Raw genomic sequence first — 26,474 nt, forward strand, 5'->3', positions numbered from 1 at the left:
CTCTTTCTTTCTCTCTCTCTCTCTCTCTCTCAGGGTAACTCAAGAATTTTTTTTTTTTTTGGTTGGTGCAGCATAAGCCTCAGGCTCCCTTGCACCATATAGCCAATAATAATAAATCCTGTAATTATTTTACCAAAAAGTTAAAAGAATTGAAAGAAAAAAAAAAAATATATATTTTTTAAACAAGCATCAATACCAACAAAACAATGCTTTGCTAGCATCCTACAAGGTGGCATAGTTTTACTTTATGTAGAAAGCAATCACAGACCCATTCTGCAAAAATGGAAGCTGTTATCCAGGCCTTTTGATTTGCTTTCCAATAAATTGGGAGCTGTTTTTTATCCCCCACCCCCTTAATGTGTGTGGATTCAGTGATTTGTAAATCACTTGCATTAACACAAAACAACAGGGTAAGCATGTCCTTGGCAGCCTTAAATCCAGGGGTATATTTTTCATGTTTTGCTAGGCACATTCTGGAAGGTATTTTCTTCCAAAACAAGCCACTTTCATTTGCATTAAACACTTTTTCGGGTAGATATCCTTTATTCATAATTAACTTTTTTAATACATCAGAATCTAGGACAGTAGTTTTCAACTGGGATGCCATGGCAACCTGGTTGAAAACAGCATCCCAGGGATGCCACATAATTTTGGTTTAAGTTACTTAAACTCATTATTTTTTAAATTTATATATTTCATTATAAAAAGACGTACGGTATCTTTTTAATTTTTTGGTAATCTATAATTGATGTTTACTTAGTATCTCTACATGTTTTTTAATATTTTACAGAGAGAGAGAGAGAGAGAGAGAGAGAGAGAGAGAGAGAGAGAGAGAGAGAGAGAGAGAAAATCGGATCAAACAGGCAGAAAATTGAGTAGGGGTGCCCCAAAATAAAATAAATGACTTAGGGGTGCCATTATTAAAAAAAAAAAATGGTTGAAACCACTGATTTAGGACTATAGTGACCCAACAAAAAAAGGAGTGGGAAGTCACATTCGTTACCTTTAGAATTCTTTTTGTAGCAATGCCAATCTGTATATACTCAGCTTCATCAATTCAGTACTGATTTTAGTGGTTTATTAATGCTAGAAATCAAGTGAATACATGTGATATAAAAAATATCACATGTACTGATATAAAAAATCAGAGTATTAGTACTCAAATTTTTGTTTAGGTTAGAACACAATTTTTGCCACTTTCAGAGTGGACAATTTATAATTATTCCCCCTATATTCCACAATTGAAAAATACATAAATTTTTTGCTAATGCTTTATTCAACAAAATTTTAAATTAGATTTTTTTTAAGACAGGTTCTTATGAATTATCTTTGATTAATACTATTTTTCTTAGTTTATCCTTACAGGGATGAAGAAACTTTATCATGCAATAATCTTAACATCTTTACTAGATAAGAAGATCAACTTAGTGTTACATAATCTCCATAAGTTCTTTATTATTAATAGCAAGCATGACATTACAGAATATACCACTGCGTTATAGTTATACATAAAAACATTCTCTTTTAGTGATAAATTATTTATTAAATCTTAATGAATCTTGTTAGTTATTCACAGCTATAAGAATTTCACCCTAGTAAATCTGAAAGAAAGGAAGTTCTCTTTTCAATCCAGATACTTCCTGTAAACTTATTTCCTTGCAATTTTAGCCCAACCCATTTCCTTAATGCTTCACCATATCTGAAGCAAGTTCAATATACTCCACAGACTTAAGTTAAAAACATGCAATTAAAGCACCAAAAGTTCTCTAAAAAGTAATATCTTAATTAGAGTTTAAAAATTAAGTATGCAGTTAGCATGAAAAGTACTTTATGATCCAAGATTAAAAATTAGTGGAATTTATACATCAACATACTTTATGAAGAAAGCCTGAAGTGATGCATATAAATACAATCTTGAGATGGTTATGATTATCCCTTGGGCAATCTGGATATGATACCCAGATGCCACTAATTCCAAATCAACTAGATACTGAGTATTGCATATTAGTAGTGAAAATATTATGCAAGGAATAATATATATATATATATATATATCAGCAAAAAAATAAAATAAATAAATTTATTCAAATTACCACTTCCACAAAACCTTTTAGAGGTTTTAATAACACAACATCTGAAACACAAGGTCATATGTGCCAATATCATGATCCAATAATCAATTACTCTCTAATCAATTATTCCAACAATCAATAACTCTCACTGAAAGCAGTCTTCCACACATCTATTCTGCAAACAAGCTTTAATTTAATTTTATGTCCCCTTAATGTGTCCAAGAAAGAGTAAGAATGGCACCTGCATTTAGTTTACTCAAGCCACTTAAAAGCTTAAACATTTAAATAAAGTCTCCTTCAGATATCTATTTTCCAGATATTGCAGTTTACAGAACTCAAAAGGTTTTCTGAGTAAGTGTATCCTTTCGTCACTGCTTAGTCTTGTTGCTCATCTCTGCACCCATCCCAACAGATGTAATATTTACTAAAATGAGGAAGAATTGCTGAATGCAGTATCCAAAGTACAGCCTAAGTATTATCTCTCTTTGTCCCTGCTAGCAAAATTTGTGTATATTATCAATAACAGAAACGATGGGCATAACTGAATGATTAGCAATATATGGATTTCCTTATTGAAATAGTCATTCATTGAATCATCATAAGTTATTCAAAATTCAAATGATAGAGAAACTGACTAGTTTAGTTTAGCAAAAAAAAAAACAAAAAAAACCCCCACATATATATAAAAAAAAATCCTCTTGAAAAGGGTTAGTAAGTCATAATTGAATAAATTATTTAAGATGCATGAAACACAATTTATTAGTATAGTATTAAAATCTGTACAAAATAATTATATACAAAAAATCTACTCCATTTTTGTTACAACACCAGTTCCAAATGGGTTTCCTAAAAATATGTGAAATTGATAAGCAAAGAAAGAAATGTCTTCCAAACATTTATGATATTCTTTTTTTTTTTTTTTTTTTGAACAGTAATATTTAATTTTGGGAGCTAAAAACTGCTATTTGTACTCAAGAAGTATTTAACATGGCTGTCCATCATGTGATTGGGTAGCTGTAAGGTCAGATTTGTGTAGAAGCGCTCTCTCTCTCTCTCTCTCTCTCTCTCTCTCTCTCTCTCTCTCTCTCTCTCTCTCTCTCTCTCTCTCTCTCTCTCTCTTTTTTTTTTTTTTTTTAAGTAGAGGATCACAGGCACAGGGAATCTGGGTAAGCTTTTTGATACAAATGTCCAAAAGAATATTCTAAATAAATCCTGTAGTCTCCAAAAGGCTTGGAGCAGCAGTTCTAAATTCATCACAATGTTTCTCTTATGGCAGAAGGAAGGAGGAGACTAGGAGAATTATGGAATCTCATTTGGTCCAAAAAGCTTCTAAGAAACCAATGAAACATATGCTGCAAGCTTGTCATTGATTTGTTCTTAAATACAGTAATGCTCAACATCTGAAACTAATGGATGGATGGATGGATAGGGATAGAGAGATTCCTTTATCTATAAATTCTTAATGCACGAATAATAATACAACATCTGAAACACAAGGTCATATGTGCCAATATCATGATCCAATAATCAATTACTCTCTAGCTGAATACAAATTTTTTCATGTTTATTCTGAAACCATCCTTTTTTCAATTTAAATTCATTCATGTCCCCTTATGTGCATCATCCAAGAAAGAGTAAAGATACCACCATCATACAAAGGGATAATCATTTCCCTATCCGTGTTAGTAAAATTCCTGTATATCATTGACAAAACCCCATGAGCTGTCCTGGCTGCACTACTTAGAGAACTTATTATATGCCTGCACAATTACCACTAGGCCTTTTTCATTTTATATACCAGAAGTGTAGTACCACACAGTAAGCACATTAATCTGGAATTGCAGCTACCCATATGCAGTACCTTGCATTTGTCAATGTTAAACTTCAACTGCCATATCTCAGCCCATCTGCCTAATTTTTCTAGACCTTGTTGCAGTAATAAGACAGTAATTAAGCATACCTTCATTACTATCATTAACTATCCTGGCAACCTCTGTATCATCCGTAAACTAAAACCTGATACCTTCATAAATATCATTAATAAATATAGAAAACAAAGATGGGCCAAGCACCGAACCCTGGGGGATCTTTGCTAATAGTATTATTCCAAGAAGAGTAGTGGCCATTGATAACAAATTTTTGTTTTCTCCCACCCAACCATCGCTTTATTCATAGCAGTAACTTTATCTTAATGTCACAATGCTCCAATTTGTACAGCAGTCTTATGTGTAACAGTATCAAAACCCTTCCTGAAATCCAAGTGTATGATATTGCAATTATTTTTTGCATCTAATTCCTTGGTCACTGCATCATAGTATCCAATTAGATAAAACTGCCCCTTACAAATCCATTGTGTGACTGCAGTATAATTGCATTTCTATCTAGGTAGTCCTGCATTACTTCTTTAACCAGTGATTCCATTATTTTTCCCATGAACAGAGGTTAAGCTAACAGGTCTGTAATTACTCATGTCACCTTTTGTTTCCCCCTTTGTGAATTGGGGATACATTTGCACATCTAGTCCATGGGGACTTCCCCTGAATCCAAGGATGGTCTCACAATTATGGCAAAGGGTTTGTCTTACCTCCATTAATATAACTGGATAGATTCCATCTACCCCGGTTGCCTTTTTTATGTTTAGTTTCAACAATTTCTCTTCCACTTTCCTCTCAGTTATCACAAAATTATTTAGTTATCTGTTAGAGTTTGATAAACTTCTGCCATCCCCTTTCCTAAAGTATTCCTGATATGTGACTGTAGATGCAAAATACCTATTCATTTTTTCCTGTGTAGCTTGCTTAAGCTAAAATGAGTGTACTATGATAATATCACCAACTTTTGCCCCTGGCTCACATACTCTGATGATATTCCACCTATCCTTGTTCTATAAAATATTCCACATTTCCCTGACAAGAATAACCACCTCCTATGAAAGCAGTGCATTCTGCTTGTGATTCTGCTGTGTAGTCAGATGCATGAGGGTAGGCAGCTGAGTGTTTGACGAATGCCCTGATTTAATTCCTTGAAAGGGAAATGACCTCTTTTTTTTTTTTTTTTTTTTTTTTTTTTACAAATGCTCAAATTCATCCAACAAAATGATAAATTTCTTCATTCTTTGTGTGCCTAGCACACATACAGTAAGGTATGTCCTGTTACAGTCAGGTCTGTATATGTAATACATAAATAAATAAATTTTTTGTTTATACTCCGGGACGACCAAACGGTCAGAGGAGTTCAAAAGATAGATAGAATACAAGAAACAGCACCGTATTCAGTAGTCACGGGCTTGAACCCGGGTCACTCAAGGCACGTGTACTTATGTACCCGTGCGCCTGACCACTAGGCTACGGCGGCCTTTAAACATAGTACATGCAATAATGCGTTGATTTATGGAACCACCTTCTGCAGTTCAATCCTCCCCCCCCAAATTCATCAAATTCATCCAACAAAATGATAGCAGCTCAAATTCATCCAACAAAATGATAAATTTCTTCATTCTTTGTGTGCCTAGCACACATACAGTAAGGTGCCGACCGGGCTAGCCGGGTAGGTAAAGTGCCTGCCTGGCAACCCAAAGGTCGCGGGTTCGATTCCCGCCTCGGGCTGGATATCACGATGGTGCCAAACCAACCGGTTGGTTGGATATCCCGGCCACGATACACGAAGGAAGCAAGAAAAAACTGGTTCCTTCGTGTATTGATCACATCATACGAAATAAATAAATAAATACAGTAAGGTATGTCCTGTTACAGTCAGGTCTGTATATGTAATACATAAATAAATAAATTTTTTGTTTATACTCCGGGACGACCAAACGGTCAGAGGAGTTCACAAGATAGATAGAATACAAGAAACAGCACCGTATTCAGTAGTCACGGGCTTGAACCCGGGTCACTCAAGGCACGTGTACTTATGTACCCGCGCGCCTGACCACTAAGCTACGGCGGCCTGTAAACATAGTACATGCAATAATGCGTTGATTTATGGAACCACCTTCTGCAGTTCAATCCCCCCCGCAAGCCAAGGCATTCTTATTACTTTGGAAAAACTGAAATTAGTCATAATAATGTCATGTGTGACATATTAGTACAGTAGTAATAACACTATACTACCCTATTACAGAAATATATGTATTATGTAAAATGCATAAAACACAGTATTAATTATATATCCAGAATCTTGCTAAAGAAATTATTCAAAAATTTTACTTATCCTCTAGTTCTGTTCACAAACTTCCTGCTACTGCAATATTCACATTGGCAATGGCTAACTACTTTTATGTATAACTTTCTAAATATTTAGATAAATAAATAAATTGCATAATTAAGGCACTTGCTGGTAAGACTCAGATTAAGGTTATTGACCAAAGTTAATTTTTAACCATCTTGAGAATACACGGGATACTTTTCAATTCTAGAGTTACAGTTAATTCATTGTGTGTGTGTGTGTGTGTGTGTGTGTGTGTGTGTGTGTGTGTGTGTGTGTGTGTGAGCGCACACGTGTAAAATAAATGCACACATAAACAAGTAGTCCCCTTATGAATTAGACAACAATCTCAGCAGTTACATGCTACAGAGAAAGATTTAGGTATATAATTGTAAGGGATGTATCAGTATAAAAAAGTAAATGTATATTTAACCTATCTATATAATAATATTAGGAGTGTTTTAAATAAAATGAGTCAACTTGAGCTCTTCATCAGATCAACTAATGCTGATAGTGTAAGAAAAAACTCAAACATGGTGTCATGCTAAGATAGGTATGACAAAAATTTTATTACTATGAGTATGTTTTCAGAAGAGACAAGGAGGAACCAAGGGTTGGGCTGAGTTGTGGCAGGATTGGGGAGTTATGTTGCTTATGAAAAGCTACTTGAAAGCAACAAGATTATTTCCAGAGCCTGATCTAGGCAGATAATGAGGTGTGAGTTGACTAGTGATAAAGAAAAGATGATAGTGGGAGTTTGTTTGTTTGTTATTTGGTTTTTAGGAGCATTAGCAACTAAGGCCATATTGCTCCGGGATATGCAGTGGTCATTCCCTGACCTTTCCGCATCCTCCGTATTTGGCGGTGACGGGCTCGAACTCCGGTCTAATCAAGAAGCATGTGCTATGCACTGCTGCTCCTTCCCACCTGGCTACGGAGGCGCCATGATAGTGGGAGTGTCTTACAAGTCAAATTATTCCGAAGAATATGATAAAAATCTCTTTAGGCAACTTGGGTGGACAAGCAAGAGCAAGTGCATTATTGAGTGACTTTAATTTCCCTCTTATAGGCTGGAAATCATGGACATGCAGTACAATATAGTGGGAGTAGTTCTTGAATCAGTTAGACGAGTGAAGTTTATTTCAATATGTTAGAAAAAGCACAGGGGATTCAAATACCCTAGATCTAGTTCTCACCAAGGATCCAAGCAGATCAAAAATATAACAATTCGGAAACCAGTGGTGCAGAGTGATCATAATGTAATAAAATTGTTTGTATCCAGGGAAATTTTGGTGCTTAAAAGGTAAAAGATCAGAGCTTTAATTATAGGATGGAATTATGTTGTTATGGAGCTATTACTATATCTATTTGATACAAATGCATTATGGGAAGCATTTAAGGATTTATCTTGGAGCCCAGACACATTCATTCCTTTTGAGAAGTACAGTTGTGTCCTCATATCCGCTGATTCAATTATCCGTGATTAACCACGGAAAAAAACGAAAAATCTTAAACACGTATTACTCGCGTGTCTAATACGATGCTTCCCTTTATTTTTTACAACGTTGCATATGGTTTGGTCACCAATGTTATAATGGTTCTTTAGAGATTTAACAGATACATCGTTTTCAAACGTTTGAATAATTTCAAGTTTTTGTTTAAATAAAAGCAAACTCTTGCGTTTGCCATCATTTTCGCGATTTCGAAACAAAAAATAAAAAAATAGTTACTATAAAAAAAATTCCAACATCCCTGACATAAATAACGAAACAAAATTTGTCCTTTTGTAGTGCAACGGAACACAACAATCGACGCTATGCACTAAATCGAACTAAACATTTGGTCTCTTTTCTTTTTTTGTTTTGAGTGGTAGGTGTGAAGACAGCAGGGGTTGCAAGATACTTTAGTGTGCAAAACTTAAGGACCAACACTATTTCTAAAGGTTACAACCACAAAATCTTTACTTAAGGTACTCTCTTTACTGATGACAGCAGATTCAGTCTCAGCAGCGATTCTGGACATCAGCTAATCTGGCGAGAGGTTGGCACACGGTATCACCCTGTAAACATCACTGAAAGGGATTGATATGGCGGACGAGGTGTTCTCGTCTGGGGAGGCGTTATCTTGGATGGACGTACACAACTCCAGATACCGAAAGGCGATAACTGTAACCGGTGCACGCTACCGTGCTGAAGTAATCCTTCCCCGTGTGCATCTGTTCCGAGGTGGCATTGGCCCAGAGTTCGTGTTTATGGATGATAACGCCACACCCCATTGCACTGCAACTGTGAATATGCTTTTGGAAAGTGAGGACGTTGTTTGTATGGACTGCCCTGCCTGTTCCTCCGATCCCGATCTAAATCCCATTGATCACATATGGGATGCTCTGGGGAGACGCATAGCGGCATGTTTACACCCACCAGAAAATGTTCACCAGCTGAAGATGTGCTGACAGAGGAATGGACGATGTTACTGCAAGAACTTATAAACAACATTGTTCTAAGTACAGACAGGTGGTGCAAAGCCTGCATCAACATTAGGGGTAGCCATATCTCCTACTGAGGGCCCCCTTTTCCCTTTGTTCTATCTTTGGCAGTGATGCATCTGTATCATGGCAGCCAGTGCTATGTTGCCATTTTTGAATAAAGTCCCTCTGTACCGTTTTGTTTCTGTTGTCGTGTCGGTGTTGTTTCTTTCATCATTTCTGTACCTCATGAGGTTCCTTTGGTATGCTTTTCACATATCCAGATCACTCCTATGAGAAGCTACAGGTGAAAACCTGACTTGTCCTTAAATTTTACACGCCAGTGTAATAGGTACACTAATCTCCCAATGACGACTTATAATGCTGGCTCTTGTCGCTTATTTACGACTTGCAAAATATCTGTTTATACCTATTCTAGTTATTTGAATTTTATGATTTCTGGTTGATTTTTTTAAATTTGGAGTCTGGAAGTGTCCCGGTTAGTCCAATTCTGGTGAAGCGAGAGTCTGCTGTACTTTATCATTACCGTATTTAATGTTGGTAATGTCTTACTGTGTGTTTAATTTATCAATTAAATTTTATTATACGTATATATGGGGTCAGCGGGTGTTCGCTTATATCTGTGGTTTCAGCCATCCACGGTAGGTCTTGGAACATATCCCCCGCAGATATGGGGGTCTTACTGTATTACAAAAGAAAAGCTAAAATGGATAACAAATGTTTGAAAACTAATTATGAAAAATCGCTATTGAACAGGGAAAGATAAGACTTGCAAAAGCTGAGTATGAAAAACAGATGGTGAAGGAAGCTAAGAACAGAAAAGGAATTCTACTTGCATACAAATAAGCTAGTAAATCCGATAGGCCCCTTGCAGATTTGAAGTGGTGGTGTAATCGACAATCCAGCCAAAATTGCAGCCAAGTTGAACAGATATCAGAGGAGCACCTATCTGAAAAACTACTGAGGCTGAGAGAATATAAAGCCACAGAACAGGGTGTACATCCACTTATACTGAAAAAGATGGCAAGTGAATGCATCCAGCCATTAGTAACATTAATCAGATTATCACTGCTGAAGGATTATTCCCTTTGACTTAAGAAGTGCAAGTGTGTTGCAAATCCATATGGGAAAAGTCAAAGAAGTGGATTGTTGAGACAGAAAGCACAGGATGGTCATAAATGTCTATAAGGCTTTGAGGAGATGGTAAAAAAACTGAAGACAAAATTTTCACTATTAGAAGTGACTCCAGAACTAGGAACTATAAATTACAGTCTGAGAAGAGTGGATTATAAGAAGTTTTTCTTTTAGTCAAAGAGTTGAATAACTTACTCCATGAGTGGTTGAGAGTCACAGCTTGGGAAAGCTCAAGTGCAGCAAAAGCACTGTGGCTTCCTTGTACTGCATGGCTATAACCAATATCATAAGAACTAATATCATTCATCATTTCTAAGTTAGAAGTAACGGGGAAAATGGAGAGGTTATAATCAGTTGATTCAATTATGTTTAGTAGATTTACTTCATCACTCGATTGGTAATGATTATTCTCTTGCTCTGAACATTCTGAATGATTGTTAGTATTTGTTAGTAAAGTGAGTTTGACAAAGGCCAAATTGTAATGGCCAGATGACTGGGACAGAGCATATCCAAAACTGCATGGCTGGTGGGATGCTCACAGTCAGCTGCAAGTAGTACCTACCGAAAGGTCCGAGGAGGTAAAACCCACGAACTCCCAGCAAGGTGTTGGATGACCACGGCTCATCGATGCTCGAGGTGAGCAAAGGCTTTCCTGGCAACAGAAGGGCGACTGTGGTGCAACTCGCCAGTAATTGGAATGCTGGTGACAGGAGTAATGTGCCACAACACACAGTAAATCGAACCCTGCTGAAAATGGTGGTGTGTAGCTGCAGGCTGCTCCGAGTGCCCATGCTAACCACGGTTCACCGGCAACAGTGCCTACAAAGGGCATGCGAACATCGAAACTGGACCTTAAGTGACTGGAAGAAGGTCGTCTGGTCCGATGAATCACATTTCCTGTTGCACCATGTGAATGGCCGGGTACGTGTGCGTTGTTTACCTTGAGAAGTGATGGCGCTTGGATGCACCGTGGGACGAAAACAAGCTAGTTTTGGGGGGGGTGTCATGCTTTGGGAGATGTTCTGCTGGGATACCCTGGTCCCATCATCCATGTGCCGGGCACTCAGACGTCTGCCATCTACCTAAACATCATTGCTGACCAGGTACACCCCTTTCATGGCAACTGTCTTCCCCTCTGGCAGTGCGGTCTTTCAGCAGGATAATGCGCCATGCCACACCGCTCGGATTGTTCAAGATTGGTTAACGAAACATGAGGAAGACTTCCAGGTATTGCCCTGGCCTCCAAATTACCTAGAGATCAATCCCATTGAGCATCTGTGGTTTGTGTTGGAACAGCAACTCCGATCTGCGGCGACTGTGGTGCAACACAACCACAGACCTTACAGGAGTTAAAGGATTTGTTGGTTACGTGTTGGTACCAGATACCACAAGACATTTAGAAATCTTGTAGCATCCATACCTCGCTGGGTACGAGCTGTTTTGGCTGCACATGAAGAACCAACATCATATTAGGTAGGTGGTCATAATGTTTTGGCTCATCGGTGTATATATGTTAGAAGTTAGAAAGAGGAAGGGATGCTAATCTTGAACTGATAATTAATGAGCAACAGACTTTTTTTTGCAGCTGATACTACATAAGCTTAGCTTCTTGCACTGTTCTTCCATTTTAATGCTAATAATAACTAATTATAATTATGCAGCAGCTTTTGACTTGTGAATAGCAGACATACTCAGATTTAAGAAAATTTGGCGTGGTCTAAGATAATATAGTTCGATCTTTTTGCATTTGCGATAATACCGATAGCTGGAATTCTGTGGGTTTTATGTTATTATGGTGAAATGTGTGTCCCCTTCACTGAAATCTTCAGTCATATAAAAACGTAAACTTTCAGAATCTTCTCTTGGCCTGATTAAGGTTTATAAGGCTCTGAGAGGGGTCAGTAAAATGAATGAAGGTGGAAATTTCACTTTTATAAAGAATTCCAGAACTAGAGGCTATAAATTCAAACTACAGGGGAAGAGGTTTAGACTAGATTACAGGAAGTTGCATCCACGGGTAGTTGACGATGAGTTTGAAGAAATTCTAAGGTCAACTGGACAGTTACCTATGTGAAGAGAAGCTCCTTTACATCAAGAGATAACAGGAGAGGAGAGAGAACCACCATCTTTTATAAATGAAATCTCTTTACACCGATCTCTAGCATTTCAAATGAATCGCAAGATTTTGAAGCTATCTCTGACAAACTCAAGAACCAATCTACCATACTCCAAGAAGTTGTAGTTTATGTCCCCCACCACCATCTCAAGATCTCATCTTTGAAGTAACTAATTCAATCCTGGACCAGTTTCAATCTACCAACGATCCACTCCCGATGCTATTTGAACTCCCGACTATCAACGTCAACGTCGTATGTGGCGATTTCAATCTGCCTCCTCAAACTTAACCACCTAAAGCAGCACCACCTTTCTTATCTTTCTACCGCAGACCTCTGCCTTCTCAGCAAACTCCCAACTCATGGGTCCAAGCAAAATGACCTAATCCTAGCTTCCACACCCTGCACCACTGATCAAACCCCAGAGACGATGCTCAATTCTGACCATGATCCACTCCCAATGGTATTTGAACTCCCGACTGATCGCCATCCTCTTAATCAGCAACCAAAATCATGTCCCACGTCAGCCCAACATTCCTGGACATACCGAGATGCATTGAGGCAGCCTTGCTTATCCCCCCCTGGTCAATCCTCAAGTCATGCTATGTCGAGCTAGCTGTCATCCTGCTTACCAAATGGATTGTCTCTTTGACAAGCCATGTGGCCACAAGAAAGGTCACAATCTCTGAACACTCTAAAGCATGGCAGTCTTACAGCCTGAAGAAGCGCTTCAACCTTAAGCAAAACCTGCATAAATTGTGGAACCCATCTGATATGAACAGAATTGCCTACTCGAGAGTTCAAGCAGAGTTTAACCACCAGAAATCCAAAGTGATCAAGTTGTACCTTGACAGGACCATACGCACTGGGAATGTTCCATATAAGAATACTCCTTCAGGTTTCACCCCCACAACTTGATCCCCAAAGCTGGCTTGATTACATCACCAGGTTTACCGCCATTGTCAACCAAGATGATCAGCTCCGGTTACTAACATCGGACACCAACTTTTATCCGCTGATCACCATATTAATATCAAGACAAGAGCTGATTATTGCCAGCTGATTTATGCTTAAGAGCCTAAGCATACATCCTTACATCCTACAAGCTCTATTACATATTTTTAACTCAGCGCTCTCAAACCGCATTCAAACCCCATCACAAGTGAAACACTTTAATGCCGATCTCAAACTCATCCTGCCTGTTGAAGGCTGCTAGAAAAAATACTGCTGCCGATCCTCACCAAACAGATCCTACCAAATAACCACACACAAATTCACTGTGCACCTTCATACAGATCAACTGTGACCAATCTTCTAGAAACTACTAACAGAATCATCACAGCCCTTGAGAATAGAAAAGAACAAGCAGACATCCAATCTGTATTCGATGCCGTGCAAGTTGCAATTCTTCTAAAGCTACTAGAGAACTATTATCAGATAGGTGGTGACATTTTAGCTTTCCTGGAGTCCCACAAGGGGCAGTACTGTCCGGCCTCCTTTTCACCGCTCTCATTGCTCCACTGGTAACCTGAGAGCTGAATACCCTAATATGCCGACAACCTGAATATACTCACGCCGATTACAGCAAACTAAGACCCCCAACAAATCTCAGAAGAAGCTTCACTCTCATAGCAATGTCTACCTACCTCAAGCAATTTGGTCTATGCATCAATCCAGAGAAATCAGAAACAATGGTTTTCTCGATAAAACAAAACCCAACAAAAATCTATCCAGCCCTCAATGGAGCTTCCATCCTGCTTGTTCAAAATCACACTGACTTAGGGATCAGATTCGACCCAAAGCTTCTATTCAGCCAACATGTAGACACGCTTGTCACAAAAGCTGCTAGACTAAGATGGCTATGCAAGAAGCATCTTCAACATGTGACAGACAAATGATCAATGATTGCCAGTATGGATTCCATCAGTGTCGATCCACTGGTGATATTTTGGCTTATGTTACCCACTTATGGACAAATGCAATGGAAAAGTTTGGTGAAACACAAGCAGTTGCTCTTGACATCTCAAAGGCTTTTGATCGTGTTTGGCATAAAGGTCTTCTAAACAAGCTTCCATCTTATGGTTCATGGAATATTGTTCCCACATCTGGAGCAGTGCTCCCAAAACCTCTCTCAGGCTTCTAGATTCCATTCCGATGAGGACAGTTAGGTTAATGACTACTCTCCAACATTCTCTCCACTCTCTGTCTCATAAACGTACTGTTTCTGCTGCATGCCTTTTCTACAGATACTTCCATGGGCGCTGTTCTTCTGAATTGGCTTCTATAATTCCCACTCTCTCTTTCAAAACAGTCCAAACACATGTCACCACCAGCCAACGTCCATTTACTGTCCAACTTCAAACTCACAGAACCAACTTTTCACCTTCCTCGTTTGTTCATTCAAATGCTGTTTTCTGGAACAACCTTCTGTCGTACATATTTTCTGAAAATTACAGTCTACAGAAGTTCGAGTCTAATGTCAACAAATATCTTCTTTTGTATTCTCAACCTCCAACCCAAATACGGTACTAAGTACTATAGGTTCTAATACCTCTCATGTTTGGGGTTTTCATAAAAAAAAAAATAAATAAATAATAAGAATAAAAATCCATCATTGTCAGGTACATTTCAGCAATTTTTTATCCCCCACTTCTATGCTGCAGAGATCTGGGCAACTGCATCTCCCTATACCACCAGTGTTCTCCTCCGAGATATTGGCTCCTGAAAGGGGCTTGCCACAAGCCTATCTCCCCAGCTCCAAACCACCGCTATAGCCAACACGCTTGACATCTCAAGGCTCACGTGACTCATTGATGAAAGAAGAATCGTCGTCATTACAGTCAAACTCATGACTGGTCTCATTTCCTCTCCCTCCTTCAGGGATAACTGTGCATGGAGGATCCCAGTAGCATATCTGAAAGCAAACCCACAGCTATTCCCTCTTCAAAACACTCCTTCACTGTCAGACTGGTTCCTTCCTCAGATGTTATCATGTGTCCAAGGTCTAGATATTGATTTCAACAAGTTTAGTCAGGATTGACATTATAGAAAAAGAATACTCAATAGTGGGTGGCGCCAAGGCCTCCAACATTATAACCCGAGTCCCGATGTATTCTCTTACTCAATTCAACGTATATAAATATGCTAGTGATGTACAGTATATTCTTATGTTATGTATTTTTGACTAATGTTCTGTACACTCACACTTGATGTTTAGTATACCTAATTTCTCTATTTTTCTAATACTTTAACTTATTCATTATTATTGTATTCTTTTATTTTTTTGGTTTATTCAGGCAACTTTGTCTTTACATTACATTGTTAACCCCTGGCCACTGTGCCATGACGGGCAATTGCATCGCTATGTACATCACTATCTCAGTGTTGCAATAAAGATTTCGCTTGCATGCTATGACAAAAAATGCACAATTCATTAACTGTTGCACTTGGTGTACTAGTGAAGGCACTGAGTACAAAACAGAAATTTATTTACTGTTAATATTTCTCCAAGTAAATCATTTTATATCCACAGGTATTTGCACAGCAAATCCATAAAAAATTTGTCATAACACAACACACAAACAGAAATGCAAAATAAATGTGTGAACTGAAAATATTATATCATCCAATCCCACTTTAAATTACCAAAACTTTTCCAGCTCTCTGCAATACTGGCTCATAAGTTTTCTTTAATAAAAGAAAATGTACGAACGTCCATTCTGCAGTTATCCTTTCTTAATATTTTACTGGGCTTCAAAACACAATCATCATTTGTCCAGATTACCATTATTTTTTTTAATCAAAATTCTGAAACTACATGACCTTGGTAAGGTCACTACAGAATTATAAAGCCTATCTGAATGAACAGAAACAAGAGTGTTCCAGTTTGATCATAAAATTTTTTGAAGGGGGGAAAAAAATGATGAAACATTATATATTAAAAGGAAGGCTGTAATTTACCTACATGTGTAAGATACAGGCCAGAATACCTGGATATTAACATTTATTCCCCCAGTCAGGCACTCTGCCAAGAGCATGTGCACAGTACAACTTGTAACAGCTTACATAGTTACAACTTGTAACTAGATTGAATATTCAAAGGCCATTCTATATGTTGTGTTGGGTGATAAATCTTGAATAACTCATCAGGAGGAGGACCTAACTCCCTTTGTCAAAGATGTCCACAGACCTAGAGGCAAGTAGTACCTTCTTCTGGCAAGAGAACAGCTTGAAGATGTATGGGCATATATTCACAAGGTGTCGCACAAGTATACCACAGGGATGCTGGCCCATGTAGGCTTAACTGCATTTTGGAGTTGCCTCAGATGGATAGCAGTGGATCCCTGCCACTAAGAACAACTCATTCCATTTCATCCCAAATGCTCAATTGAGTAATGATGCAGTAACCAAGCACAGGAACAGTCCTGGGTAGGAACAAAGGGACTGATAGCTCCCCCTTATGATCAAAATAGTGTGATTTTTTTTTACTTCTACATGATGAGTAAAGCATAGTGATTACTCAGATCATTTCTTTAGTTCCCTCTTCCCTTTTATAAAATCTTGGGACTACCCCTGACTGAGAAAGCCAGCAAAATATAGCCACATATTGCTCCTGGAACCATTTTCAAATTATTTACAGGTACATCTACAGGTATACATTGTTCATAGGAACAATGTACCTGTAGCTTCTTGTTTCTCGCTAAAAAGAGTGGACATGGCGAGATCATCTGGGTAATATGCACTATCTGTAACAGGTACCAAAGCACTGTGCATTCCAAATTTGATTGATTATACCCATCTGCTAGAATGCATAATTATTTTCACCTATGTTGGACTTACAACAACAAATCATCTCCAACCACAGGACTACTACTGGTTGGATGTTTTCTGATTGCTGAACTATTATCTGGTACGGGGTGTGGAATGGGCACCAGAATGCCACTCTATTATAAACATCAGTAATACCATTTAATGCTTTGACTATTTTACATTCTATTATACTGATGAGCATTTCATTTTGTAAAATTTTCCACATTTTGTAAATTCTATTATACTGATGAGCATTTCATTTTGTAAAATTTTCCATATTAAGCAATGCTCTAGATACTTTTGTGTGAATGCACCAACAGGACAGCAATATCTGTGAAACCTACACTGGCTCATCTGACACAACAACCATTCCTATTTAGTCACTTAAACTGCATTGTTGGCCATACTTTATACAGTCTATACAAGTATGTGACACAATCTATGGTGAAGCAGATGATTTCTTTGATGATGGGGGGGGGATATGCCTAATAGACTGGTCACTCAATGTACATAGAGTAAACATAAAACGTGAGCAAATTTTCAGTGGCATGTTCTCAAGGCTATTTGACATAACTTTCATGATAGCTTACAATCATAATATAATTGTAGGGTGAGATGATTAATAACCATATAGGCTACTATGATTAATAAATACATTGACAGATAGAATAATAATAAGTTACCTTGATTAATAAATAGATTAACAGATAGTAATAAACAAGCTACCTTGATTAATAAATAGATTAACAGATAGTAATAAACAAGCTACCTTGATTAATAAATGGTCTTATATAATTATAATGGCAATTAAGTCTGTATCCACACTTTTTTTTTCTCTAAAAACAACACCCAGACATACATTTAGGTGTATATATATTCAAAAAAATATTATTGGTAATATCCATTATCACAGGAACATATTACTTCCTATTTGACTATGATTGAAATGTGGCTTTCATTGGTACGAAACACAAGTAGGGTATTCCACAGCAAAAAGAAATCAATGAAGTACAAATCATTTTTTGATGACCTTACCAATTACACTCTACAAAATGACCGTTATATTTTATATCCCATATACACATATTAATAAGCATATGAAGGGGAAAAAAAAGCTTTTTTATGGTAGTCATGAGAGAGAGAGAGATGTTCATAACTAACTGCCTTGTGTTTTCTCACTGACAATCTGTGGAAGAAAATTAGGAGTAATTTTCTTCCAAATTAACTCAGTTGTAATAAATCATTAAAATTGGCATCATATATACATTAATGATGCTAAGAAATTGATTTGCAGCATGCCAAATTGATGTAAGTCTGGTCAATTAAATATTGATAATATGTAATATCAAATTTATACTTTGAAGAATTTATTAAATATCACTACATTCAACAATATCATTGTGATATTCATTCATTTCTTTTATGGATCTATTAAATTTAATAAACATTAATTTTAATAATATATGGAGTACTGAAATTACTTTCTAGTTATATAAAACATTATATATTTATTCTGAAGGAAAATAAATAATAACAGTAAATCTTGTTTAAGGTGATGCACTACTTATGAACATAACTGTACCTGAACATGTGACCAGAAAACACATTCTACCACATGCTGCATGTAACTAAAATGACAGAAAAGTCAAAAGTACTATAACTCAGGTGTAGTGTCAGTTATAATGTATTTATTACCTGCATCATGTCAAGATATAATTAGAAGTGCTGCATCCAATTAACTGCACTTGTATTTGTTCCCATAACAGTGATTTCAAAGAGATTATATTTCTAGACTACAGAGCAGGAGTCCCCAACCATTTTTTTTTTATAACTGTGGGCCACTTTTAAAAACTTAAAAATATCCAGCAAACCACCACAGGTAAATTACGACAATAAACATTACCTGAAAATCCACTATAAAGAATCTTTTATTTAAGTTTGAATTCGTATAATTATGGCATTCTGTAAAGTAAGTTGAATCTCTCACATATCTCAGAATTGCTACAAATTGCTGAAATTAGATTTCAGCAAAGCTTTTGACTCAGTCCCACATGAGCGGTTGCTTTCTAAGCTGGAACAGGTTGGAATCACTGGGAAAATTCTTAGATGGATAGAAGGATGGCTTCAGGGCAGGAGGCAGAGGGTTGTGATAAATGGCTATTCCTCAGATTGGGTTGATGTAAGAAGTGGGGTTCCCCAAGGATCAGTATTAGGACCACTGTTGTTTTTAATTTTCATAAATGACATTGATGAAGGGATAGAGAGCGTGATGTCTAAATTTGCAGATGATGTTAAAATTGGTAGAGTAGTTAATGATCACTGTCAAGCTGAGCTTCTTCAGAGAGACCTAGATAGACTTCAGGAATGGTCAGAAAAATGGCAGCTGTGCTTTAATCCAACAAAGTGTAAGGTATTACACCTGGGAAACAGTAATCCCAAAAAAACTTATTCACTTGGTGGAGTTCAACTAAACCCAGTACTGGAGGAAAGGGACTTGGGTGTTACGATACGGTCAGACATGAAATTCTCTGAGCATTGTAAACAGGTTGCAAGGAAGGCCCATGGTATCCTATCGATGATCTATCGAACTTTTGCAAGTAGAGATAGGGACGTGATAATCCCATCATATAAGGCTTATGTTAGACCACACTTGGAATACTGTGTTCAAGTATGGAGATCGCACCTAAAGAAAGACATCGAGCTTCTTGAAAGGGTGCAAAGAAGGGTAACTCGGCTGGTGAGATCGGCAAAAGGGCGTCCTTATGAAGAAAGACTTCGAATATGTGGGTTGCAGAGTTTGGAAACTAGACACCTTAGAGGAGATTTGATTGAGGTGTTTAAGGCTCTGAGAGGCATCAGTAAAATGAATGAGGACAAAATTTTCAAGATTATAAATGATGCTAGAACTAGGGGACATAAATTCAAGTTACGGGGGGGAAATGTTTAGATTGGACTGCAGGAAGTTTTATTTTAGCCAGCGAGTTATAAATTACTGGAATAAGTTGCCTTCATGGGTGGTAGAGGCCGACAGTTTGGGGAAATTCAAAGGTCATCTGGATAGTACTTTCGGGTAAGGGAAGCGCATAGGATGATAGGTTTAATTTCCTTTTTATTTATTAATTATTATTATTTATTTATTTTGTTCGGATTTTTTTTTTTTTTTTGGCTGGTACAGCATAAGCCATAGGCTTTCTTGCACCATGCGGCCGTTACTAATACTAAAAATATTAATAACTATTATAGTAGACATCACTGCTTAAACTTCAACTGAAACGATGCAGTATAAATTTATTATCAGATCTGCTCACTCTATCATCCACAACAAAATGAATATGAGCAAGAACAAAGTGTTGGATAAGAGGAATTTAAAAAAATAATATATATATATATATATAATAATCATAGTATATAAACAAACTGAGTAGCAGCAGTTTACAAATTAGAGGGGAAGAACTTCAGTCTACTTCTAGAGTGGAATATGTGGACCAGAAATACACTATATGGCAACAGTTTCTGAACAAATTGAGTGACTGCTATTTATCCAACAATATCTGAAAAAGTAAAAGGGACTAATATATCCTAAATCTGGTTCTAACTAAGAACCAGATTTAGGATATACTATACAGTTAGGCTTCTGCCTAACTGTATCAAAAACCTAGTGGGGAACCAATATAGGCAGTAGCCACAATACCAGAAAATGGGTTTTATCTAAAGAAAAAACTATAATGAATGAAATATCTCTTTGGCTCAAATAACCAGAGAACAGGATTGTCATAAATGGTCAACCCTCAGGATAGACAAATGAAATTCATCAAGGCACAGTGTTGGGTACCCTCTTATGTCTAATTTTCTTAAATGATATACTGACAAGGGTATAACAATTCAAGTCAGGCCATGTAGACTGACTTGAATTGTTATTGCCAAAAATATGGCAACTAAAAGGTTAATGCAAAGTAATACATCTTGTGATAAGAAATCCTGGAATCATGTATAAGATAGGGGGAAGAGGAGCTAAAAGTGCTTCAAGATGAAGATTTAGGTATTATGATTGTTAATGTGACATGAAATTTTCTATACAGTGTAGCTAGGAAGGCACATGGTGTCCTGTCCATCATTTATAGAACCTTTTCCAGTAGGGACAAGGGTGTCATTATCCCTCCATATAAAATGGCTGTACCATATTGGAATATTATATCGAGGTCTGGAGACCAGCATTTGAAAAAAACAGAACTTCTGGAGAGGGTTCAAAGAAGGTTAACCAGATTAATGATGAGTACAAGTTGATTACATGTGATGTAGAAAGTGCTGAAGAAGTTGAGTAAAATGAATAAGGAAGGTCTATTCTTCCTTGTTCATGAGAAAAGAACCAAGGTGCACAAAATATAACATCATAGAATACAAAATAACAGAAGACTGAATCTCATGAAGATCACCTATGGGCAGTGGGGGTTGACAAACACTGGAATAAGTAGCCTCCCAAAGTGGCACAGTGAGTCTGGCTAATTTCAAATTGGAATTGACCTTGTGATAATGAGAATAGTATGAATTTTCTGTTTTTTTTTTTTTTTTTTATTATTATTTTTTATATTTTTAGCCAATGCAAAAAATGTCTGCTGCTTCCTTGCATCATTTGGCCCTACTAATAACAAAATGGCCAAATATTTTTTAAAATATGTTGAAATACTTAACATCCTGTAATCATTGAGTCAAATAGTAACCAATTTTTAATCCCCTTAATCTGGAACACAGGTTATCTAGTTGCTGTGTGCATAGATCATCTTGTGTTGTATAACACATTAAGATAAAACAATATTTTCCTTGATGTGTTAGGTATAAACCAAAACATTAATATATAATTTAATAACAATTTATTATTTTAATAAACATTTAAATTTTTTAAACAAAATTTAAAAACACAAATAAGGCCTAATGGGTAAAGAACTCAAATTTACAAATTGCTATCACATCCTGAAGCTACTGGAACATAAATGAGAGATTGCAATAGATAAGGATTTGAGATAACGATACCATGAGCTGTATATAACTGATAATACTAGCAGATGGGCAGTACAACAAGGTGCAACTGATAAAAAAACATAAATATGAAACAAAGTGGATCTTTCCTTTATACAGAAACAAAGGGCAATAAGAAGGTATTCGCCTAAGAATTGAACTGAATGGATGATCTAAAACACCTTGTCTTCAATTTTTAAATTTTACTTTATTTTTTAATTGTGATCTCAAAAAAGAGTTTGTTAAAATCTATAGTGCTTTAGCACTATGGATGAGTTGGGAAGTAAAAATAAATTTATTGACCTCAGCTTGAATTTCTGTTGGCTATAATTTCCAAGAAATATATATTGGGGAAAACTTTCAGAGGACAAAGGAGCAAAAAAAAAAAAAAAAAAAAAAGACAAGAAAAAGCTATTTCAGTGAGTATGGGCTTACACTATGAAAGGATGCTGTGTTTGACCTGGTTGCAAAGAAAAAGATGAAATTACAGATGCTAGTTCTTCTGAATTGGTCATCCCTAATTTTATCTTTCCCATCTGTTCTGAATTGGCATGTATAATTTTCATCTTTCCCAACTTCCCCATCTGTAAAAAAAAATAAGTATGAACCAGAGGAAATAATTTGGGTAATGGAGAGTGGTGTGAGGCTATTGAGAGTGTCTGTCCCCCCTTACCAAGTTAAATTAACTTTCTCTATAAGATACAGAATTAGGTAAACTATGCAAAATAAATGTAATTTAACTTCTTTGATGATTTATAACCTCTACAGATGAAAGTGATGGTATTACAAAACTTGAAGGTTTAAATCGGTTTTTCATAAAAACCGATTTAAACACACATAAATGAGAAGGAAAAAAAATCACAACCTTTGATAACAAATATTTTTATCAGGAAAAAATGTTAGATAAATTACTATGAAAAGTTAACTATGTCACAGGAATTAAAGAATATTTAAGCATTTTCTTTTAAGAATATTAAAGAATGGTTTGACAAGCTCAATGCTGATGGAATTCTTCCACTTGTTCAGATTACATCTGTCATTGTGGAAGTTGATAGCTTAAATAAATTCAAGGAAGAACTGGCCAAACTTTTAGGGCAAATGATGGATAGGTGAAATGAGAAGAATCTTTTTCTGGCTGATGCTGTATAAGCTTGCTTTCTTACATCATATGCCACTAATGCTAATATTTTAATTAATGAAATTCTAGAATGATTAGTTAAGTTTCGGCAATTTCTTATCATCTATTAATACATCTGGTGGTAATTAAATAAAGGCCAAATACTCCTGTGAATTTATCACTAGAATATGTATTTAGTAATTTTCTTTTGATTTATGGAAATTAGTGATTTACTTAGTTGAAACGAGATGCTTTTTTCCAAGAGAAAATAAATTTTTTGTTTCCATATCTCTCTCATCTGCACAACGGTTCTCTACTCTACCCAGTGAGCACAAGCCAACATAAAAAATTAACTGAACATTTTTCATTCGCTGAAGCATATGAAATATGTTCTAGAAACTTCTATTTGAAAATGCAACGCATGCTAACATTTTTTTCCCCAGCAAACCGTAATATCTGTAAAGCCGCATTCCAAATGTGGAAAAAAAAAAAAAAAAAAAAGGTGCAGGAAATAAATAGGTGAATCTTCCTAACATACCTTCTACAATCAATTTCGTACAGTACAAAATTTAGCTGCAAATCATTAAAAAAAAAAGAAAAACTGCAGACCCAGGGCATCACAGCAATTACCCTCGAAAGACCGCAATGGTTAAAAAAAAGAACACTACAAACTGCTTATATTATATATATATATATGTACACACACACAATTGCATAAATGAATTATAAATTATATTTAATAGCGAAATGCAGATAACCTACCTTTTAATAATGGCAATGGTTGCAACTCGACATCATTCGCTGACCTATAACGTGATGAACCCTGAGATTTCTTCTGTTTTCTTTTTAGGGATCCCTTCTTGAAGGGATCTATTTTATCTACGAAAGTTGCCGAAGATACCGCATGTGACGGATGGGATGACATGACTAACAATAAACTTGCTACTCCCACCGAAAATAAAGCAATTTCACTAAAATACAAAAGGGCGGGACCTTTCTTGAAAGATATGGTTTGGTCTGCATATACTTTGAAAGATGAAGATAAAACATCACCTGAAGTTAATAACTATATTACACACGATAGCCACCACCATAGTTGACCCTTTATTTCATCCCCAATGTGATTAGAAATCAATGTAACCACAGTGGTATCCTTAAACCACTATGAGCTCTTATCATCTAAAGATGAAACGTCGATTGGGTGGAATATAGATAAATGTGTTACGTCTAGACTTAATGTTTTCACATTCACATCTACTTCCCCAAGGTAGGCCTACCATTCACAGTAAAATTGAACTTTACACAAAAAACATTCGGAACCTAAAAAATATTTCCTACTAGAAGCAGACATTCTTTTATAATCGAACACTTTTAAACAGCGGTCACTTCACAAGTCGAAATCTTCTTATAAAAAAGAGGAAACATCGTTTCGAAAAAAAAGGGGGAGAAAACTGATTTACATGATTTTATAACACGAAAGCAAGATATTTAATCCTTTTGAATATGTGAACCACACATCAGCTGCCATAGCTCTAAATACTTAACATTGTTGGTAAATCGTGAGTTGTCGTACAAGCACATACATACAAACGGGCGTTCCCCTAATCCAAAGCAGGTTTAGATAAGATGCAATTTAACCAATCACAATTTGTTTCACATCCTCATTTCTTCTTCATAACGGTGAGGGAATTTAAATCAAAACTCGCTAGTTTCAATATGGCGCTGTAGATCCTAACGATAGTTAAAATGCAAAACAGAAATAAATATAAAAATTCAAATGTATGAATACAAAAGATGCTTCTTTTCGTATCACTGTGATATTTCACATAAGAGACCTTTCCTGGGTAACTCTGTCATTAACTGTAGAACACTGCATTTTGGATTCTCTCAGAGCTCGTATTTAAGCAAGAATCATTTTAAAACTTCATGGTTTAGAACCCTGCTTGTTGTGATCTCATCTAGGATTTGGACCTCTCTCTCTTGGACATGAATTGTACTTTTGTTTTAACCCTCAAACCTTTTATTTATTGGGTCAGGTTATGGCATTACCTTGACTTAAATGGAATGGGTATATATCTCTACATAGTGTATATTCTATTGTGTTCCTGAAGAAGAGGATTTTGTACACACACACAGCACATAGTGTCTTTCAGACACTATTGTAGTTTTTCAGAATGCTTGGATTCAGCATTTATTGAATTTTTCTTAGAAGATTAATTATTTATTCTACAAGTGAAGGAGATCTGCCTACAAGGGGCAGACCTCCTTCACTTAGCCAGAGAGTAGTTGATTGCTGAAACAGACTTACATCTGTTGTTCTGGAAGTTGATAGCTTAAATAAATTTAAGGCTGAACTACACATGCCCTTCAGGTGCTGGCAGGCGCCCTTCCTTTGGACCTGGAGGTGATACTTTGCGGGCTCCTTTACCAACTATCAAAAGGCACATCGGTCAGATATGAAGTTTTCTGAGCAATGCAGCCAGGCTGCCAGAGCAGGTCATCGGATTTTGTCAATGATATATAGGGATTTTGCTAGCAGGGAAAAGGAGGTGATTATCCCTCTGTATACTGCAAAAATGGTCAGGCCACGCCTTGAGTACTGCGTACAGGTCTGGAGGCCTCATTTTAGGAAGGACGTAGATTTACTTGAGTGTGTACAGAGAAGGGTAACAAGATTGGTGAGGGGGAATGAAGGGATCCTCTTACCAAGAGAGGCTTAAGTTCTGCAAATTGCAGTGGCTGGAGACTACGCACCTGAGCGGTGATCTGATTGAGGTATATAAGGCCTTGAGTGGGTTGAGCACGCTGAATTCTGATGGGATCCTTCCTCTTGTTCAGATTCCGAACCTAAGGGGGCATAAATTCAAATTAAGAAAAGACAGATGTAGATTAGATGTGCGGAAATTTGCCTTTACCCAGCGGGTGGTTAATTGCTGGAACAAACTTCCATCTGTCGTTGTGGAAGTTGATAGGTTGAATAAATTTAAGGAGGAACTGGACAGGCATTTGGAGGGAATGGTGTGATTTTTTTTTTTTTTTTGGCTGATGCTGCATAAGCTCATACACTTGCTTTCTTGCATCAAATGCCACTGCTACTACTACGTTCATGGACCACACCACTGATCCCACTAATAACTTGATTGCTGAAAAGAAGTGCCTTAACCTCCATTTACAGCAGATATGGCAAGATAAATGGGTTAACTCTACTAAAGGAGATATCACTAGGAAATTTATTCCACATATCAAAAAAGGTATATCCCAAGTCTCCTTTATGGTTTTCTCCCCGCCTGTACACAACTTTCATGCTAACAGGTCACAGATCCATCAGAGCCAAACTGTCAAGGCTTCGAAGTGATGATGATCCCCTCTGCCATTGTGGAGAGCTGGAGAGTTGGTCTCACCTAATGTATGACTGCCCTTTGTATGAGGACCTTCGCTGCATTCTGATTACCAGAATTAACTTCAATCCAAAACTCCAGGAGCATTACTTGTTGGACAGCGACAGAGAGTACAAGGCCTTTTCG

At 36.8% G+C, this 26,474-nt stretch overlaps 1 protein-coding gene across 1 annotated transcript in view; it reads right to left on the reverse strand.

Moving 5' to 3' along the window:
* LOC150085076 (serine/threonine-protein phosphatase 2A 56 kDa regulatory subunit epsilon isoform-like) overlaps positions 1–24,637 on the reverse strand; it is a 199,613-nt gene extending 174,976 nt beyond the window's left edge. The window contains exon 1 of the mRNA XM_090376775.1: positions 23,713–24,637. Within this exon, the coding sequence (XP_090232901.1) occupies positions 23,713–23,875 (163 nt within the window). The 5' untranslated portion in view covers positions 23,876–24,637. The remainder of the gene's footprint in view (positions 1–23,712) is intronic.
* Positions 24,638–26,474: the final 1,837 nt, after the last annotated feature.

Source organism: Mastigoproctus giganteus, chromosome 6, assembly GCF_048544385.1.
Source record: "Mastigoproctus giganteus isolate SK-2022 chromosome 6, ASM4854438v1, whole genome shotgun sequence".
NCBI classification, from domain to species: domain Eukaryota; kingdom Metazoa; phylum Arthropoda; class Arachnida; order Uropygi; family Thelyphonidae; genus Mastigoproctus; species Mastigoproctus giganteus.